Source organism: Carcharhinus amblyrhynchos, chromosome 18 (genome assembly GCF_965287045.1).
Source record: "Carcharhinus amblyrhynchos chromosome 18, sCarAmb.v2.hapA, whole genome shotgun sequence".
In the NCBI taxonomy this organism is placed as follows: domain Eukaryota; kingdom Metazoa; phylum Chordata; class Chondrichthyes; order Carcharhiniformes; family Carcharhinidae; genus Carcharhinus; species Carcharhinus amblyrhynchos.
The window spans coordinates 40,503,497-40,525,358 of NC_137341.1; the positions used below are offsets into that span (position 1 = coordinate 40,503,497).

At 42.8% G+C, this 21,862-nt stretch overlaps 1 protein-coding gene across 9 annotated transcripts in view; it reads left to right on the forward strand.

Moving 5' to 3' along the window:
* The window catches only part of prpsap2 (phosphoribosyl pyrophosphate synthetase-associated protein 2), a 51,361-nt gene that overhangs the window by 13,290 nt on the left and 16,209 nt on the right, over positions 1-21,862 (forward strand). For 8 of the 9 annotated variants that reach the window (XM_080206873.1, XM_080206874.1, XM_080206875.1 and 5 more), the window contains 6 exons: positions 8,184-8,250; positions 9,302-9,474; positions 11,845-11,960; positions 20,583-20,638; positions 21,029-21,177; positions 21,574-21,644. In XM_080206873.1, the coding sequence (XP_080062999.1) occupies positions 8,184-8,250; positions 9,302-9,474; positions 11,845-11,960; positions 20,583-20,638; positions 21,029-21,177; positions 21,574-21,644 (632 nt within the window). Of the gene's footprint in view, positions 1-5,064; positions 5,185-8,183; positions 8,251-9,301; positions 9,475-11,844; positions 11,961-20,582; positions 20,639-21,028; positions 21,178-21,573; positions 21,645-21,862 lie in introns of those variants that run through there. The other variant, XM_080206880.1, reaches the window with a different exon arrangement.

A 21,862-nucleotide genomic window follows, 5' to 3' on the forward strand; every position in this document is an offset into this window, starting at 1 on the left:
GCAATGGGTTAGAACCCTAGTGTAGATTCCAAAGAGAGAATAATTTGACAAGGAAGCAATATTGGTGAAAGAGTGGCAGAAAATTAGTATGTGAGTTGGAAGGCAAGAAAAAACAATAACTAGAAAATAAATGAATCTTTCACTGATTCGTGGCATATACTTCAGAAATCTTGTTAATAAAACAGATGAGCCCAGAGAACAGACTTAAGTATAATGTCATAGTTGTTACAGAAGCATGGTTTAAAGAATGACAGGAATGTTGACATACCTAGTTTTTGGGTGGATTAGAGGAGGGTAAAAACAGATTTGGGGGCCACAGTGTTGGTTACAAAGACAATCACAGCTGAAGGAAAGGCAGATGATGTTAAAAAGATAATCTGATACGTCCATATGAGTTGACTTGGGAACAAGAGGGGCAGTCGCACTGTGAGGAGAATTTATAGACTGTCAACGGCCAAAGACTTGAGAGCAAAGATGTAGGCAAATTGCTGAGAAGTGCAGAACAATAGAGCAGTAATAGAGTATTTCAAATACCTCAAATTGATTTTATGCCAGTTAATAAAAGATATAGAGGGCACAAAATGCTTAAAATTTGCATTCAGGAGACTTTTCAAGCCAGTACACAAACAAGCTCAATAAGACAAGGGATTGATCTGGTTCTAGTTTTAAGCAAAGAAGTTGGGGAGATGGTAGGAGTGTCAGAGGAAGAGCATTATGGTGATAGTGATCAATTAGATTTGGCATAATTATGGAAAAGGAAGATAAACCAAAAATTGAAGCTTTTAATTGGAGAAAGACTAATCTTACAAAGGTGATTGGAAACAGCTACTTGAAGCAGTCATGGAGGAGAGGGGGAATGTTCAGAACAAATATGTTGCCACAATAAAAGGAAAGGATGGGATTCCCAAATCCAGACCCCTGGATGTCAAAAATGAGAAGGCAATGAGGCAAACAAAAATGGAACCTTCTGTTTGATATCAAGTGCTCAAAACCTGGAGTGTAGAAAATGGTGGGGTAAAATTAGAAAGGAAATTCAGGAAGCAAAGACAAGGCATGAGAAAAGGGCCATAGAAAATCACATCACTAATGAAAGAGTGGGACCAAGTGGGGACCAAAAAGGTAACTTGTGGCCAAAAAGGTAACTTGTGGTGTGGAAGACACGAGTTGGTCTGAATGAATGCTTTGCCCTGTCTTCATAGAAGTCAGGGATAATGCAGGCATAGCAGTTGAGTTGAAGTGTGAAATAATTGGGCTGTCTACATAAAGTGAGAATAGAAATATTAAGAGATTAGCATCTTTGAACATAACAAGAAATAGGAGCAAGAGTAGGCCTTCGAGCCTGCCCCGCCATTCAATAAGATCATGGCTGATCTGAAGTGGATCAGTTCCACTTTCCCGCTCTCTCCCCATAACCCTTAATTCCCTTGTCTGTCAAAAACCTATCTACCTGTGACTTAAATATATTTAGCGAGGTAGCCTCCACCACTTCAACGGGCAGAGAATTCCAGAGATTCACCACCCTTTGAGTGAAGAAGTTCCTCCTCAACTCCGATCTAAATTGCCCCCCCTTGTCTTGAGGCTGTGCCCTCTAGTACTGCTATCCTTTCTAAGCGGGAAGAATCTCTCCACCTCTACCCTATCCATCCCTTTCATTATCTTATACGTCTCTATAAGATCCCCCCTCATCCTTCTAAACTCCAATGAGTACAGACCCAGTCTATTTAGTCTCTCTTCATAGTCCAACCCCCACATCTCTGGTATCAGCCTAATGAACCTCCTCTGCACTCCCTCCAAGGCCAAAATATCCTTGCGCAAGTGTGGCGACCAAAACTGCGCACAGTACTCCAGCTGCGGCCTCACCAGTGCCCTGTACAGTTGCAGCAAGACCTCCCTGTTTTTATGTTCTATCCCCCTTGCTATAAAGGCCAGCATACCATTTGCATATTTGTATCACTTTGAAAGTGGATACGTTGCCAGCCCAAATAAAATGTATCCATCCCAGGCTAAAAGAAAAATGGAAAAAGCAGAAGTTCTGAGCATAGCTTTCCAGTTGTCTGCTGTTGGTGTGGCTGTGGCGGACTGGAGGAATGCTAACATTGTATCATTCCTTACAAAAGGATGAAGGAAAGGCCTGAGTCAGCCTAACCTCAGTGGTGGACAAACTATTGGAAAGCATTGAGGGGAAACTATAAATTGCCTTTTGGAAAGACACAATTTAATCAAGCGGTCAACATTGATTTGTCAAAGGAAAATCATGTTTGACAACTTAATTGAATTTTTTTAAAGAGGTGATGAGGGCAGCACACTTCATATAGAATGTGTTGATTTTAACAATGTACCACATGGTAAACTGGTCAGTCAGATAACCCAGAGGATCCAAAGTACTAAGACAGATCCAAAATTGATTCAGTGCCCGGAAGCAAGGGGCTTTGGGTGTTTTCATGACTTCCCTATGGAGTTTTGTAGGGCCCAGTGGGTTCCTTGCTTTCTTGATATTTTCAATGAATTAAGCTTCAGAAATTTGCAGGTGATACAAAGGTGACCATGTGGTTGATGGTGAGGAAGAAAGCTGTAATAATGGATTGGTCAGGTGGGCTGAAACGTGGCAAGTGGAATTTAATCTGGAAATGCAAGGTGAATAAATAAACAAACAAGGAAAGGAAGTGCACAATTAGTGATAGGCTGTTGAGAGCAGAGGAATGCAAGGAGCTTGGAGTGCATGTCTTGGAAGTATTGAGACAAGTAGATAAAGGAATAAGATGTATGGGATATTTTCTATAATTGGACAAATATAAGAGGCTATATTGGAACTTATAGAACACTAGGCTACAAGCTGGAGGATTGTGTATAGTACTGATCACTCCATTACAGGAGGGATATGGTTTGAAGTAGACAGGGTATAGAGGAGATTTGAATTTATTGCCAGGACTGAACAATTTTAACTATGGGGCAAGATTAGAAAGACTGTGGTGGTTTTCTCTGGAATAGAGGAGGCTGAGATGAGATTTAACTAAGATGTATATAAATTATGAAAGGCATAGGTAGGGTAGATTAGAAAGACCTAATTCCCTTGGCCAAGAGGTCAATCATCTGACACCATAGATTTAATGTAACTGGCAGAACACTTAGAGGGGAGTTGAAGAGTAATTTTATCTGGAGGGTGATGGGTGTCTGGAACTGGCTATCTGAAGGCACTCATTGCATTTTGTTTTGAAAAAAGCCTTTGATATGGACATTTGTTGTAGTAACGCACTAAGGACCAAAAGCTGACTAGGCTGAACATCTCTTTTTGTCGGAATGGGTGGACATGATGGCCCAAATGTCCTCCTGAGCTGTTAAGTTTTTGAACTTCCTCTGTTTCGGGCAGATGGTTTCATTGCTTGATGTGTAAATTATTGGCAGCATCGTAGTAATATAGTCCGAGAGAATTGAGTCCAGCAGCTTTTCTGGAGAAAATCTCGCCATCACAGCTGCTTTTGACGACTGGTGTTTGGCAAACACAATATTGCTAAATGTTTCTCAACAATTATGTCCTTTTAATAGTTGAAATACCCTTTTTCATTTGAATTGAATTTTGATTACTTAGATCAGTGACACCTGCTTTGTGCTATTTGTAGGACATATTGAATCCAAAGTTTGAAGGTTAGCCTCTTGATAACTGTGTACATGTGGATTGCTGTTGTGTTCTGAATTGATTCCCCTTCCACTTTGTCTTTGTCGTTCCTGAGTAACTGATGTGTGTTTTGCATTTGGTTCCCACAATCTGATGCCCTGCTCAACTGAGGGCTTTTGTGGCCACACTCAATACTGCTTTCACCCATCATACAAGCATTTGTTTCATAGCATTTGAGAGCAGAAACTCTGGTTGTCTTCACCCTGTCCCCCAACAGTTAAGGGGGCTGCTAGAACCAGTTGTATCCAATCACTGCCATGGTTGAAATGAACTTAACTGGATGAAGACTACTGATTACCCCTGTGAAGTTATACATTTTACCAAATGAATTACTGGACAGTCGAAGTTTGGAATTCAAGTTAATTCCCCTCTGAATTTTGTTATGTTGGTCTAATGGCAAGCAGAACGATGGCTTGTATTTCAACCTTGAGCTATCTGTATCCTAGGTGACTCTCGTGATGAAGGGGCAGCGCTCTCGTGCTACCAAATAAACCTGTTGGACTTTAACCTGGTGTCATGAGACTACTTACTATACCTGTATCCTAATTTAACAACCCTTCGTCAATTCAGCCAGTGTCACAATTCAGCTAATTGATTTTCCTGACCTTTGAATTTTCTTCCATTTGACTCTTTAGTCTTGCTCACTTGCTTTGTCAATTGGCCATTGGCCAGACTCAGTTGATTATTAAGGATAGAACTCCAGGTTATTTTTTTGGCAACGTGTGTTAGCAAGGTTTGAAAAATGAAATTGAAGCGCTAGTTTCATTTCTCAAATAGAATTAAAAATTGTTAAATTTGTGTGGAACATTGTTTAAACTACACTTAGCATGGTGGTGCTTGCCACATTACAAAAAGGATATCGAATGATCAGGGGACAGTCATAGAATAATTACACTCTGATCAGGAAGACTGAGGAGGTTAGGGTTCTTGTTACTTTGGTGAAGAGAGAGCTAAGATGTGACCTACTCTCTGGGGCAGTGCATTAGAGGTATTGCACTCTGATCAGGAAGGCTGAGGGGGTTGGGGCTCTTGCTACTCTGGGGAAGAGAGGACTGAGAGGTGACTAACAACATTGCAGTGTTAATGTAAGCCTACTTGTGACAAATAAATACATTTTAGCTTTAATCTACTCCCTGGGCAGTAACTGATGTGTTTGTTTTGCAAACTGGAATATTCACATTGCAATGTACAAATATGAAACAAATGTTTAAACTTGAATGATCTACAGCTAGTTAATGCATTTGGAATAGACTGGTTTTGGAGTTAACCTGCACAGGCTGATTGGAATGCAAGTGTATGTGCTTCACTTGCTAAGTATGTAGCATAACATTTTACTTTCATAGTTGGTGTCAAGGGTGAAGCGCACTCAGTTTTCAAAAGTGCAAATCGTTTGGTGACCCTTACATCCAGGGCTGAACTTGGACTTTTAGAATTTGTTGCCAGTTCAAATCTAAATGGTGTAATTTTTTTACGATTGGCTTCTGAAATGAATTTCATAGTGCTATGACGAGGTAATACTGTCTATTACTCAATGTTTGGGTGGTGGGGGTGAAATTTGAGATTTGAAAGAATTGTGGACTGATTTTAACGTGGGATGAACTATTATTTTCAAATGCACTGAAAGTTTTCAGTTACAAAGGATTAAGGTTCTTTTTAATAAAACAAAATGCAGCAAAGATACTGGATTAGTGATTGAACAGGTCAAATTCAGTTGCTGAATGACGTTTTGGGGTTCTTGCTGAGAAGTGGCATTCTGATTATTGTAAATTCAAACCAAAGTAACCTTGTTGGTCACTTATTTACTAACCTGTGCTCCTAATCACTGATAGTGCTTCAGAGTATTTTTAAAGTAAATATTTCTATGAGAAAGTCATGCTTGCCCAGCCATTATAGAAGGAAAGATCACTCGGCTCTGCTCCATTACCTTTAAGTTGGAAAAAATTGTCACTTAATTTGGTTCTTCGGGGCTTTTGCACTATTGTGAATTGGGATAAACAATGAGGATTGCAAATTGACGGTCAGAAATATACCTACGTGCGTTACGTAATGGTCTGCAATAAGTCAACTCTTGCCGCAATATGTTGTGCTAATGAGCTTGGTTACGTGGGTGGATTTGGTTGCATAACACCGTGGACTGATCGCTATAATGTGTAATGGCTGAACAAAGCAACAAGCCTATTGATGTGAAATGCTATATTTACAAAACGTAGTGGAAGAGAAATATCACTTCCAAATCAAACAAACCTTATTCAATTGCAGAATAAATACCTCTGTGCCTTTTAGTATTTTTGTCATAGAGCCATGTGTGGCCTGTACCTTTTCCCTTACTCAAGTTGTAATGCGTGATCTGTAGTTGAGCCAAATTATGAGCAGTTTTGTGCTGTGGACCATTGGCCAGTAAGACCTGGTGGGATGTAACTTTAAGTTTACTTCACATAACTGAAACGAAGATTGAATATGTTTACCCTTTGGTTCTACATTCCATCTGATCTTGTAAATGAAATGTCAATTTGATTATATAACTCTGCTTAATCTCTTTCCTCACAAGACCGTTTTATCGTTTTGCTTGGTGTGACATCTTTGTAAGGAAGGCTTGTATGTAGGTGACCTATCTATCTTGGAAATTAAAAAAGATGCCTCAGCCTGTGGTATTTTTAAAACTTGCATTTGCCAACAGCTTTCATCTCCTAAAAGTGTTCAAATATTCTATGGCAAAGGAGTTAAAATTAATTTCCTGAGAGAATTTGAATCATTTTTGACAACATGTGCTAAACATTTTTGTATGAAGATATTGGCCAAATGACCCCTGCAGCAGTGTGGTTGACTTTTAACTGCCCTTTGCAGTGGCATAGTAAGCCACTCCACTTAGGTTTGAGAATCATCACCATCAGAGTAATTTGGGATGGGCAATAAATGCTAGCCTTGCCATTGATCATATCATGTGAAACAGGACAGCACAGTGATTAGCTCTGGGGCTGAGGTTTGATTCCAGCCACAGGTGATTCTGGAGTTTACACATTCTCCCCATGTCTGTGTGGGTTTCCTCCAGGTGTTCTGGTTTCTATCCACTGTCGGTTAGGTGGATTAGCCATGGAAAATGGGGATGGGGAGGAGCTTGGGTGGGATGCTATTTCGGAGTTGGCACAGACTCAATGGGCCGAACGGCCTCTTTTTGCACTGTAGGGATTCTGTGGAATGAAAAATTGTGTAGTTGTCCTGTACCAGAAAAAATGTTTCTCCCTTCCTAATTAAGCCTCATTCAACAAATGCTGTTCAGCAAAATGCGACTTTTTCAGTGAGATTCAAAAATTCAATTCATTGCTGTCTGAAGGTACCTTTAACATAATCAAGTTCACTGATGCAGCTCCTAGACTCCCACATTGTTATGTGAATGGATGGCCTCCAGAACTTGCTGGATTTATTGGTGGTGTAATGTAGGCGAACGCTGATGGTTGTGTTGTCATTACCACTGTAAAATCTGAGCCTTGCGTAAGAACAAAAATTCTAGTGCAAGTAAAAACAAATGTTGCATTACTTTGTGACATTGATAAATGATGTATCTTATTTTGTCAAATAATAGATCCTGTAAACATCAGCAATGAATCATAGATTCCTACATTGCAGCAGGTGACCGTTCAGCCTGCACCAACCACAATCCCACCCAAGCCCTATTCCCATAATCCCATAATTTACCCTAGCTAATCCTCTGACACTAAGGGGCAATTTAGCATGGTCAATCCACCCAACCCACACATCTTTGGACTGTGGGAGGAAGCTGGTGCTTCCAGAGGAAACCCACGCAGTGATGGGGAGAATGTGCAAACTCCACACACAGTGACTCAAGCCGGGAATCGCACATGGGTCCCTGGAGCTGTGAGGCAGCAGTGCTGTCCACCGTGCCATCCACTGGTCCCACATCCTTTTGTGGCACCATAGAATCCCTAAAGTGCAAAACCAGGCCATTCAACCCACCGACTCTCTGAGCAAGCCCACCAAAGCTAATCCATCTAACCTACCCATCTTTGGACTGTGGGATGAAACTGGAGCACCTGGAGGAAACCCATGCAGGTACTGGGAGAATGTGCAACCTCCACACACACACACACACACACACACACACACACACACACACACACACACACACACACAAAGCTGGAATCAAACCCGGTCCCTGGCGTTGTGAGGCAGCCGTGCTAACCACTGTCTTTGTTTGACAGAGATGCAGAATACATAACCACAAATAGTTTACCAATGTAGGGTTTCCCATTTGCTTTTAATGGGCAATATTTACTTGGTTTTTATTGATTGTTGGATACCTTCTTGCCTGCTTTAAGATTTTTACTCCTAAGTTGCAAGGAAACCTCTTGAACATTTTTTTGTTCCTGTTTTTATGTTAAGTCAGCTGTTTAGGTCGAACTGCAGGGGTATAGGAATTAGCAATGTGAAATTAGTTTGAACTCCCATTTTAATGTTGCTTAACTCTTTGCTGATTTTCTGCTCTTTCTGATAGAAACAAGAGTACAGATTCAGGAATCTGTCAGAGGAAAAGACGTATTTATTATTCAGACTGTTTCAAAGTAAGTACTGTGGTGAAATGTAATTTAATCTACTATGCGTTTTATTGATCCAACAGGGAACATAAGCTTGTGTCATTTGGATTTTGAGTGAGGCATATTTTGAAAATGAAGCTTTAACTCCTGTCTGTGCTGTCTTTGATTATAAGTTAAAACTGGGTTTGTAACTTCAGTGTACAACTCTGATTAAAGAAGGGACACCACTTCTGTTTCTTAAATTTCTAGAAGAACGAGTAGTAAATAACTTTTTCTTCTCCAGGTAGTGCGCGTACATTTTAACGGTCAGAGCTTCCTTGTATCAAAATACCAAATTTAGAATAGAAACGCAGGGCAAAATCAGCATATAAAGCATTTCTCTTGGTTTCAGTGATCTCTGTCAATGGATTTTTCATGCATATTTGTCATGCTAGCACATCTGCTGTGACTCAATTCAGGAAGCCAGTCTCAACCACAGTTCCGGTGTAAGTTGAAACCCATGATCGTTTCTAAGAAGTATTACTCTTTTTTTTAATTTAAAAGGCTTGTGAAACAAAGTGCAAGCAATGCAGCCTTTTTTTAGTGATCTTGTTCAGTTTGCTTAACTGCAAAACACAAATGCTGCATAAAGTTGGATTGCTAATATGTTGTCGACACAACTTTTGTTTTCAATGAAACTGACTTCAGCAAGCTCAAGAAAGGATGTCTACTTTTAATTTTCAGCTTTAGTGACCACTGGAAGAACAATGTTATGGTGAATGGCCAAGTAGCCACCATGTTGAATCTTTAGACTTGACTAGATCATTGAAACCTAAGTCTTACGTCACTTGCATGATAGAATTTCTTGGCCAGAGAGAAGAGGCAGTTATAAGATTTAACTTGTTCTTCCTTTGCCTCAAGTTGATCAAGGAGTGGTGATGATAACCTGCTGATGGACCTTCTATTGCTCATGAGTGAGGATGGCTTTTCAAGAGGGAAAATGAGGAAGAGTAGGAGAATTAAAATGAATTAAAATGCATGTCATTGTCTCATGAGTAAAGAAATATTTTTAAAACCATAACTTTTTCTTGGACAACAGGGATGTCAATACCACCATTATGGAGCTCCTTATCATGATCTACGCCTCTAAGACCTCATGTGCCAAGAATATCATTGGTGTAATCCCTTACTTTCCATACAGCAAGCAATGTAAGATGAGGAAACGAGGTTCCATTGTGTCCAAGCTTCTGGCATCCATGATGTGCAAAGCTGGTGAGTTGTGCTTAAGTTTTGTGTTCTGTGTCTTGGCTTATGGGAGCTGTACACAGTGTTGTAGAGAAAATATTCTTTTCTAGAAAAGAAAGAACTTCAATTTGTATAGCACTTTTCACTTGAGACATCTCAAAGTTTTTTCGCAGTTGATTGAATTATTTCTGAAGTGCCTTTGCTGTCTGGTAGACAAATGCAACAGCAAGTCTCTTGCAGCAAGATCCCACAAACAACACCAAGATGCATGAACAGTTAATCCGTTTTTGTTATGATCAAATGATAAATGTTGACCTTGGGAGCTGTTGCATTCACCCGGAGAGGGCTGGTGGTCATTATTTTGAGTTCTGCATCTGAAAGATGCCGGCTCCATCAATGCAGCACTTTGTGCTGTATTGATATGTCAGTCTAGGTTATGTGCGCAAATCCTAGAATGGGGATTGAATGTCCAGTCTTCTGGTTTGGTGAGAGAGTTACAACTGAGACAAGGCTGATACTGTTAGGTATGTTGCAGAAAGTCATTAAATGCATATCCTGGCATATTTGTGGTTAGAGCATTGAGACAATCTCTATGTTCTAAATTTTACAATCAGGCTTTTCTTTGTGAGCCTTTTGGGTGAATAGACATCCTCTGGGCTGGATATTTAGGAGTGGGAAAGAAGTTCTTGTTCAGAGCTGTAGCCTCTTTTGTGGGAATTCTAATGGCACTTTTACCCAATTGAGTGAACTGTTAGCTGCGGAGTAATGCTGATCATCTTTCCTTGTGAATTACAGCTTTCTGTTGATTTGCAAATAAAAAGTGGGGGGTTGATGTTTTTGAACCATGTTCTTCCTCAAATTGTAAAGTATTGCAGGAGAGTTTCTCACATTGTGATCAGAATTTGGTGCCACAAACCTCGGAAGGACAGGGTCCTTTTTATATTTTTTAAAGAAGACTATTGCTTGAAAAAGCAATGAAAGGAAAATTGAGCAGAAATGTTAATTAAATTAAGTGGAGGATTGTTAGTGCAGATTCGATGGTTTGAATAGACTTTTCTGTATTATGAATCTGCTCTTTCAAATCTCCCCTTGTTGGATGTGTTGGAATGCTACTCTTGAGTTCTATCAGTAGTCTTATTTAGTTGCTAATGTCACTGTATCCAGAACAAAAGATCTGAAAATTTAAGGTGAAATGTGAAGTGATTCCCAAGGAAACCCAAAAATACTTTTGAAGATGCAAATGGCATCTACAAAAGCAAAATGGTGCAGATGGTGGAAATCTGAAATGAAAATAAAATGCTAGAAATACTCAGCAGATCAGGCAGCTTCTGTGGAGGGAATCAGTTCATATTTCGGTTGGTGACACTTCATCAGAACCCTAATTAATTTTGAGCTTCTTTCTGCAATAATGTTGAGTATGGTGGAAATCTGATTGCAATAGGCAGAAAATTGGTTGAAGTTAGTGTTGCAATGTTTTGCTTTGCACGAAGTTTTGCACCTGTAATATATTTCAAAATTAAATTTGAAAAGCTTGTCGCCTGTTGTACCTTCGCAATTTTGAAGGATTTAATCAGCTAGCATTTAGGACATATGCTGAGGTATTTTGGGAATGTTTTAAAGTTGGTGCTTCATTGGCTGATCTGGTATTTCATTCAAATCTGCAAGCGTTGGTGAAGGTTTTGAGAAAAGATGTGGATTCTTAGCAGTTCTGGGATTATTTGCCAATAAAGATAAGTGCAATTTAGCTTACTGGGCAATAAAACTTTATTACTGCATTATCAAGTGGCAGCAGGTTGAGATGGTGTGTTGTGAATCTATTGAATTCAACAAATGGGTGGAGGCTTATTCCACAAGATCTCTTGACACCTCATTGAATCATTATTGCCTCCATATACGAAGTGATTAAACAATCATTATACATTGAACAAATTTCAAACATTCATGTTGAGTATTTGTTGGCACCATTACGCTTTTAAATTTGCTGAGATTATATGGGACAAAAACCTTTTTATTTTGGAGTTCTTTTTCTCACAGATTTACCTTGTTACCACAACTTCTGAGCCTTTTGAACATGGAGACTGAGGTGGGGAAGATTGCACTTCAGAAACTAAGTTCTTTGCTTAGAAAAGTGAACTGTGCTCAGTCATTTTCTATTCCTGGTGAAGGAGGCTATCTCACTTTAAAGTACAAGGTGAATGTGAAACGCATTCAGTAAATGAAACATTTAATTAAAGCATGCAGTTTTTAAGGCACGTGAAAGATACTTGGAGTGAAAGATAATCCTGCTGTAGTAATTTAGTTTGCTTATGTGGTTTGATCACTGCTGCGAGGACACCAAGTGCAGACAAACTTGAGCTGCTGTTGCAGATTTTGTATTTATTTCCACACTCTCCTCAGGCTTGACTCATTTGATTACAATGGATTTGCATCAGAAAGAAATCCAAGGATTTTTCAATATTCCGGTTGATAATCTGCGGGCATCCCCATTCCTGTTACAATACATTCAAGAAGAGGTGAGATTGATGGAGTTATTGCATGACAAATACACTGTTTTCAGAGATGAGCTCTGTCAGCAGTCCCCAAATATATGCTAAACTGTAGTTATTTGCCTCACTATTTGAGTTGCCAAACTAAAGATGTGGAATCTCCCCTAATCTGTTTTCAGAATTTCCATACTGTTCACTGTCGTGCTTTGAAAGAACTTAAACTTGCCAGTGGGTTCACTATTGAGAGCTACTTTGAATGTTTGAATATTTTGAATAGTATTTGTATGATATTAACATAGTTTAATATGAGAGCTATGCTGTTTTTAAAAGCAACATGGACAGTAATATTACTTAATTACCAAATGTATTATTGCGTAGCATTGCTCAGCATCTTTGTCACTTGCAGGCTCCAGTTCCAAGAGCTGGAAGGTGTTATACTGTATATAGGAATTTCTATACACAAGTTTATTTTAACTATTTAACCCAGCCTGTTCTTCAGTCTAGCAACTAAGGGGATGAGAGGGAAGAGCTGCTTGATACAGTGATCTGACTACAGAAGTGGCATGTTACATAACATAAGAAATAGGAGCAGGAGTAGGCCATCTAGCCCTTCGAGCCTGCCCCGCCATTCAATAAGATCATGGCTGATCTGTCGTGGCTCAGTTCCACTTTCCCGCCCTCTCCCCATAACCCTTAATCCCCTCTCCTATCAAAAACCCATCAACCCGCGTCTTAAAAATATTTAGCGAGGCAGCCTCCGCCACTTCAACGGGCAGAGAATTCCAGAGATTCACCACCCTTTGAGTGAAGAAGTTCCTCCTCAACTCCGTTCTAAACCGCCCCCCTTTTATCTTGAGGCTGTGCCCCCTAGTCCTATTGTCTTTTTTGAGCGGGAAGAGTCTTTCCACCTCTATCCTATCCATCCCATTCATCATCTTATACGTCTCAGTGAGATCTCCTCTCATTCTTCTAAACTCTAACGAGTACAAGCCCAGTTTATTCAGCCTCTCCTCATAGCTCAATCCCCTCAACTCCGGTATCAGCCTAGTAAACCTCCTCTGCACTCCCTCCAAGGCCAAAATATCTTTGCGCAGGTGCGGCGCCCAAAAATGCACACAGTACTCCAGTTGCGGCCTCACCAATGCCCTATACAGCTGCAGCAAGACCTCCCTACTTTTATATTCAATCCCCTTCGCTATGAAGGCCAGCATCCCATTCGCCTTCCTGACCACCTGCTGCACCTGCAAGCTGGGTTTTTGCGACTCATGCACAAGGACCCCGAGGTCCCTCTGCACCGTCGCCTGCTGCAATTTTTCGCCCCGTAAGTAATAGTCCTTCCTACCATTCTTCCTACCAAAGTGGACCACTTCACACTTGCCAACATTAAATTCCATTTGCCATTTCCTGGCCCATTCGCCCAGCCTATCTAGATCGTTCTGCAGACTCTCCACACCCTCCGCACAATTTGCCGTTCCCCCAATCTTGGTGTCATCAGCAAATTTCGACACTCTACACTCGGTTCCCTCCTCCAGATCATCTATATAAATGGTAAAAAGCTGAGGCCCCAGCACCGACCCCTGGGGCACTCCACTAGTCACCATCCGCCAATCCGAATAGCACCCGTTGACCCCCACTCTCTGCCTCCTATTTGACAACCAATCCTCTATCCACGCTAACACCCTACCCCCAACTCCATGTCCCTCGACCTTCTGCAATAACCTCTTGTGAGGCACTTTGTCAAACGCCTTCTGAAAATCTAGAAAGACCACATCCACCGGCTCTCCTCTATCCACCGCCCTAGACACATCCTCATAGAACTCCAATAAATTTGTCAGACACGACTTTAATGAAACCGTGCTGCGTCTGCTCTATCAAGCAATTCCCTTCAAGATGCCTCGCAATTTCCTCCTTAATGACAGATTCTAACATTTTACCTACCACAGACGTTAAACTAACCGGCCTATAATTCCCCGCCTTTTGCCTGGCACCCTTCTTAAACAACGGCGTAACATTAGCTGTTTTCCAATCATCCGGCACTTCCCCGGAATCCAGCGACGTCTGGAAAATAACCACCAAGGCATCCACTATCACCTCCGCCATTTCTTTCAGAACCCTCGGATGCATTCCATCCGGTCCTGGGGGCTTGTCCACAATCAGCCCCTCCAGTCTGTCGAGCACCGCCTCTCTAGTAACAGTAATGTCATTAAGACCCTCCAGTCCTACCACCTTTCCATCGCTAACACCCGGCAAATTATTCACGTCCTCCTCCGTGAAGACAGAAACAAAAAAGTTATTCAAGACCTTAGCCATATCCCCATCCCCTACCACTAGCTCCCCTTTCTCATCCTCTAAAGGACCAACATTCACCCTAGCCAGCCTCTTCCTTTTTATATATTTATAAAAACTCTTGCTATCCTTTTTTATATTAAGCGCTAGCCCAGCTTCATAGTTTCTCCTACCCTTCCTTATCAACTTCTTTGTCAATCTTTGTTGACATTTAAACCTCTCCCAATCCTCTTCTCGCCCACTACTCTTAGCTACTCTAAATTCCTCCGCTTTTAGTTTAACACTTTCCTTCACCTCCTTCGTTATCCACGGCTTATTACCTCTCCTCCTACGGTCCTTTTTGACCATTGGAATAAATTTCCGTTGAGCACCAAGAAAGATCTCCTTAAAGATCCTCCACTGCTCCTCAACAGACCCTCCCTCCAACGTGCTCTCCCAGTCCACATTCGCCAATTCTTCTCTCATCCTACCGTATTCCCCTCTATTCAAACAAAGGATGCGTGTCCGGGAACCCACTTTCTCCTCCTCCATCTGCACCAGAAACTCCACCATACAATGATCACTCTCCCCAAGAGGATCCTTCACCACAAGGTCCCTAATTCTACCCGCTTCATTACATAGCACCAGATCCAAGATAGCTCGCTCCCTCGTCGGCTCCAACACACACTGTTCGAGGAAACTATCCCGGCAGCATTCCAAGAACTCTTCCTCGAGCCCCCCACGTCCGACATGGGTCGACCAATCAATATGCAGATTGAAATCCCCCATAACTACGGCCGTCCCATTCCTGCACGCCGCACTTATTTGCACGTTAACAGCCCGCCCCACCTCCAGATCATTATTCGGGGGCCTATAGACGACACCCACCAGCGTCTTCCTCCCTTTGCTGTTCCTAATCTCCACCCACAACGATTCTACCCTCAGCTCCTTGGCTCCAATATCATCCCTTGCTACCACCGTGATGCTATCCTTAATCAGCAGAGCTACGCCCCCCCCTTTTACCTCCTGCCTATCCTTCCTAAACACTTGATAGCCCTGTACATTCAGCTCCCAGTCCCTGTCACCCTGCAGCCATGTCTCTGTAATGGCAACCAGATCGTATCCATTTGTGTCGATCTGCGCCATCAGCTCATCCACTTTATTCCGAATGCTTCGTGCATTCAGATAAAGTGCTTTCATCCCAGCCTTCACCTGGACCCTATTTGCCGGAACGCCACCAACCATACTCACGTCCCCTACTCCCTCTATTATTGGGACATCCTCGGCCTCTTCCCTTACCTGTACCCTCTCCTTAACTTTAGACCTCGTAAGGTCACCTACCCTCGCACCCTCCCCCCACCTAATTAGTTTAAAAGCCCTGTCTACAGTCCTCTTTACTCGATTCGCCAGCACTCTGGCCCCAGCACGGTTCAGACCAACCCCATCCCGCCCGAACAGGTCCCACCTACCCCAATACTGGTGCCAATGCCCCATAAATTCAAACCCATTCCTCCCACACCAATCCCTGAGCCACCCATTCACTTCCTTAATCCTGTCAACCCTACGCCCATCTGCACACGGTTCAGGCAGTAGCCCGGAGATAACCACCTTGTCGGTTCTAGTTTTTAATTCCATTCCCAGCTTTTCATACTCCCTCTCCAGATCCTCAGTTCGCATTTTGCCTACGTCGTTGGCACCCACATGTACCACAATGACCGGATTCTCACCCTCCCACTCCAGGTTCCTCTGCAGCCCAGATGCGACATCCCGGACCCGAGCACCAGGCAGACAACACACCCTTCTGTGCACTTTGTCATTGTGACAAAGGACAGTGTCAATACCCTTCACCCCACTATCCCCAATCACTACTACGTTCCTTTTCCTCTTCTCTTTGCCTATGTCCTGCTGCAGCACTGTACCGTGTGCAGTTTGCTCACCAACCTCACCTGCCTCGTTCTCGTCCAGCCTGGAAGCAAGAACCTCAAACCTGTTATGTGGATTAAGAGGCTGAGGCCTCCGCTCCTCACCCCCCTTCCTCCTCCCAGCAGCCCCCTCTTGTCCCTGACCCTTAGAGTTAGCCAGTCTAGGGGGGGTGGATGTCATAAGAACATAAGAAATAGGAGCAGGAGTAGGCCATCTAGCCCTTCGAGCCTGCCCCGCCATTCAATAAGATCATGGCTGATCTGTCGTGGCTCAGTTCCACTTTCCCGCCCTCTCCCCATAACCCTTAATCCCCTCTCTTATCAAGAACCCATCAACCCGCTTCTTAAAAATATTTAGCGAGGCAGCCTCCACCACTTCAACGGGCAGAGAATTCCAGAGATTCACCACCCTTTGAGTGAAGAAGTTCCTCCTCAACTCCGTTCTAAACCGCCTCCCCTTTATCTTGAGGCTGTGCCCCCTAGTCCTACTGTCTTTTTTGAGCGGGAAGAGTCTCTCCACCTCTATCCTATCCATCCCATTCATCATCTTATACGTCTCAATGAGATCTCCCCTCATTCTTCTAAACTCTAACGAGTACAAGCCTAGTTTATTCAGCCTCTCCTCATAGCTCAATCCCCTCAACTCCGGTATCAGCCTAGTAAACCTCCTCTGCACTCCCTCCAGGGCCAAAATATCCTTGCGCAGGTGCGGCGCCCAAAACTGCACACAGTACTCCAGCTGCGGCCTCACCAATGCCCTATACAGCTGCAGCAAGACCTCCCTACTTTTATATTCAATCCCCCTCGCTATGAAGGCCAGCATCCCATTCGCCTTCCCGACCACCTGCTGCACCTGCAAGCTGGGTTTTTGCGACTCATGCACAAGGACCCCGAGGTCCCTCTGCACCGTCGCCTGCTGCAGTTTTTCGCCACGTAAGTAATAGTCCTTCCTACCATTCTTCCTACCAAAGTGGACCACCTCACACTTGCCAACATTAAATTCCATTTGCCATTTCCTGGCCCATTCGCCCAGCCTATCTAGATCCTTCTGCAGACTCTCCACACCCTCCGCACAATTTGCCGTTCCCCCAATCTTGGTGTCATCAGCAAATTTCGACACCCTGCACTCGGTTCCCTCCTCCAGATCATCTATATAAATGGTAAATAGCTGAGGCCCCAGCACCGACCCCTGGGGCACCCCACTAGTCACCAACCGCCAATCCGAATAGCACCCATTGACCCCCACTCTCTGCCTCCTATTTGACAACCAATCCTCTATCCACGCTAACACCCTACCCCCAACTCCATGTCCCCTGACCTTCTGCAATAACCTCTTGTGAGGTACCTTGTCAAACGCCTTCTGAAAATCCAGAAAGACCACATCCACTGGCTCTCCTCTATCCACTGCCCTAGACACATCCTCATAGAACTCCAGTAAATTTGTCAGACACGACTTCCCTTTAATGAAACCGTGTTGCGTCCGCCCTATCAAGCAATTCCCTTCAAGATGCCTCGCAATTTCCTCCTTAATGACGGATTCTAACATTTTACCTACCACAGATGTTAAACTAACCGGCCTATAATTCCCCGCCTTTTGCCTGGCACCCTTCTTAAACAACGGCGTAACATTAGCCGTTTTCCAATCTTCCGGCACTTCCCCGGAATCCAGCGACGTCTGGAAAATAACCACCAAGGCATCCACTATAACCTCCGCCATTTCTTTCAGAACCCTCGGATGCATTCCATCCGGTCCTGGGGACTTGTCCACAATCAGCCCCTCCAGTCTGTCGAGCACCACCTCTCTAGTAACAGTAATGTCATTAAGACCCTCCATTCCTACCACCTTTCCATCTCTAACACCCGGCAAATTAATCACGTCCTCCTCCGTGAAGACAGAAACAAAAAAGTTATTCAAGACCTTAGCCATATCCCCATCCCCTACCACTAGCTCCCCTTTCTCATCCTCTAAAGGACCAACGTTCACCCTAGCCAGCCTCTTCCTTTTTATATATTTATAAAAACTCTTGCTATCCTTTTTTATATTAAGTGCTAGCCCAGCCTCATAGCTTCTCCTACCCTCCTTTATCAACTTCTTTGTCAATCTTTGTTGACATTTAAACCTTTCCCAATCCTCTTCTCGCCCACTGCTCTTAGCTACTCTAAATTCCTCCGCTTTTAATTTAACACTTTCCTTCACCTCCTTCGTTATCCACGGCTTATTACCTCTCTTCCTACTGTCCTTTTTAACCATCGGAATAAATTTCTGCTGAGCACCAAGAAAGATCTCCTTAAAGATCCTCCACTGCTCCTCAGCAGACCTACCTTCCAACGCACTCCCCCAGTCCACATTTGCCAATTCTTCTCTCATCCTACCATACTCCCCTCTATTGAAACAAAGGACGCGTGTCCGGGAACCCACTTTCTCCTCCTCCATCTGCACCAGAAACTCCACCATACAATGATCACTCTCTCCAAGAGGATCCTTCACCGCAAGGTCCCTAATTCTACCCGCCTCATTACATAGCACCAGATCCAAGATAGCTCGCTCCCTCGTCGGCTCCAACACACACTGTTCAAGGAAATTATCCCGGCAGCATTCCAAGAACTCCTCCTCGAGCCCACCTCGTCCAACATGGGTCGACCAATCAATATGCAGATTGAAATCTCCCATAACTACTGCCGTCCCATTCCTGCACGCCGCACTTATTTGCGTGTTAACAGCCCGCCCCACCTCCAGATCATTATTCGGGGGCCTATAGACGACACCCACCAGCGTCTTCCTCCCTTTGCTGTTCCTAATCTCCACCCACAACGATTCCACGTTCTGCTCCTTGGCTCCGATATCATCCCTTGCTACCACCTTGATACTATCCTTAATCGGCAGAGCTACGCCACCCCCTCTTTCCTCCTGCCTATCCTTCCTAAACACTTGATAGCCCTGTACATTCATCTCCCAGTCCCTGTCACCTTGCAGCCACGTCTCTGTAATGGCCACCAGATCGTATCCATTTGTGTCGATCTGCGCCACCAGCTCATCCACTTTATTCCGAATGCTTCGTGCATTCAGATAAAGCGCTTTCATCCCAGCCTTCACCTGGACCCTATTTGCCGTAACGCCACCAATTGGGACATCCTCGGCCTCTTCCCTTACCTGTACCCTATCCTTAACTTTAGACCTCGTAGCGTCACCTACCCTCGCACCCTCCTTGCACCCCATTGACAATGGCACCATCTCTCCCCCTGATGAGCCTCAGTGTCTGTAGCTCAGAGGCCAGCTCATTTACCCTGAGCTGGAGCTCCTCTAGCAACCTGCACTTACTGCAGACATGGTCACTGGGATGAACCCTAGGGTCCATCAGTTCCCACATCATACAGAAACCACACATCACATGCCCCTCCATTATTCACTGTAGTAGTTTTGAAAAAATTTTTGTTTTTCAAACGAACTCACCTGGCCTTTTTTCCTTCCAGCCCTTTTTGATATTAAGCCCTAGTAGCTCACTCTGCTTCCCACTCACTCCGCTGCCCGCTTAGACGCTGCCCGCTGTCTACACCAGGCCTCCTTTTAAACCTGGCACTGATTTAAAGCTGATGGCCCACAACTGCCTGCTAACCACTCCCTCAGAATTCTTAAAGCAGTAAATACAATAAATAAATGCTTTAAACAGTTCTACAAAGAACAAAGTGCTTTAAACTTACTATTCTACATTGTGTAGTTCATGAAAACGTTTTATTACAAAAAGCACATTATAGGATTGTTGAATTCTGATATACAATATTAAGCAAAAATAAAGGCAACAATTTATTTCTACCATAGCTTAACAGCGCAAGCGGCCTTGACCTGCAGATATGCATAGCGTAATATAAATGCAAGGATCAGGCGTACTTTGACATTACATAGAGTCATGGAATCTATGGTATGGAGATGGGCCCTTTGTCCCAAACTGGTTCATGCCGACCAAAATGGTCATCTGAGCTAACCCCATTTGCCTACATTTGGCCCATATCCCTCTAAACCTCTCCTATCCATGAATCTGTCCAATGCCTTTTAAATGTTGTCTACCACTTCCTTCAGCAGCTCATTCCACGTACATACCACCTTTGTGAAATAAATAGTTGTCTTTATTTTTGCTTAATGTTGTACATCAGAATCCAACAACTCTATATAATGTGCTTTTCGTAATAAAATGTTTTCATGAACTACAAAATATAGAATAGTAACATCAACAGATGTGTTGGTTTCACTTTTTAAACTGCGCTTCCAAGGAAATGAACACAGTAATTAAATCCAGCATTTACAGCATGTACCTCTGTAATAGATCTGTGGTTTTTAAATATTAAACAATAGTTATAATGTGATATGAGTTGAGTATCAAATAATGTTGATGGTATTCATCATTGTATGTAAGGGATTATTAAGGAATTCTTACCTGACACACACACTCTCTTTTTCATTATGCAGATCCCTGACTACAGAAATGCGGTTATTGTTGCAAAGTCACCTGCATCTGCCAAAAGGTGTGTGCACCAGGATAGGGATTTTTTTTCAGTTGTGGGATGTGGGCATTGATGACAAGGCTCCCATTTATTGCTCTGTGAGCCACCGCCTTGAACCGCTGCCAAAGTTGTGATGTAGCTACACTTGCTGTCAGGAAGGGTGTTCAATAATGTTGATCCAGTAAAAGTGAAGGAATGATGTTATGTTATAAGGTTACCATAATTGAGTTTCCACCAAAATCCTAGCAAATGCAACAATATTTTCCCCGTTCTGTCAGTGCGTCTAACTCATTAATTTTAAATTGGACATGTTGCATTCAAAGCAGTGACTCATCCACAGGATGTTGTTGCAGGCAAGGGAGTTTCTTTTTGAGGGCTGTTTCTTAAGGGCCTTGTTCTGTTCCGTTTCAGGGCACAATCTTTTGCTGAGCGGTTACGTTTAGGAATCGCAGTGATTCATGGTGAAGTGCAAGATGCAGAGTCAGATTTAGTAGATGGCCGACATTCGCCACCTACAGTGAAAAATGCAGCAGCCATACATCCCAGTCTGGAAATCCCTAGTAGGTCTACAGTGACGTGTGCCTTGCTATTTTTGTTGAGCAAATTGATTGAAATAAAGTTCCATCGTTTTTTTGAAAATCAGTTTAGGATTATTATTTCAAGCCAGGCTCCTGGTACCTGTTTAAAAACGGTTTGAATTCTGATATTGCCAGGCCAAACAGTTATCCATTGGTAACTGAACAATGGTGTCGATTGGATATAAAGACTTAATGGCATTGGCGCATTCTATATTTTGTTTCTACTTTCTAATTATACTTCAATGATCATATTTTTAATTGCCAAGACTGTGGCTGCAGAAGCTGCCCAGTAGTTGGCAGTGCGAGTTTGTTTGGTGCTACTGGATTGCATAGGCCTGTTAAACATGTAATTTTTGACTTTATTTTTCCTTTCATCAGTGGCCATTCCAAAAGAAAAACCTCCCATCACAGTCGTTGGCGATGTAGGAGGAAGAATAGCTATTATTGTGGTGAGTAGGCACATGAGAAGTCTATGCAAAACAAACTGTACACAATTTGGAAATGCTTAAGTGCTATAAAGGAAATATACTTATTTTTCAGTAAGTATATTCAGCGTTTACTGCAAATAGAAAATTATAAAACAAATTGGCTTTTTAAAAGCAATTTTTACTTGATGTACAGTTCAGCAATAGGCCAGTTATCTCAGCCAGTCAATGTGTTTCAGTTC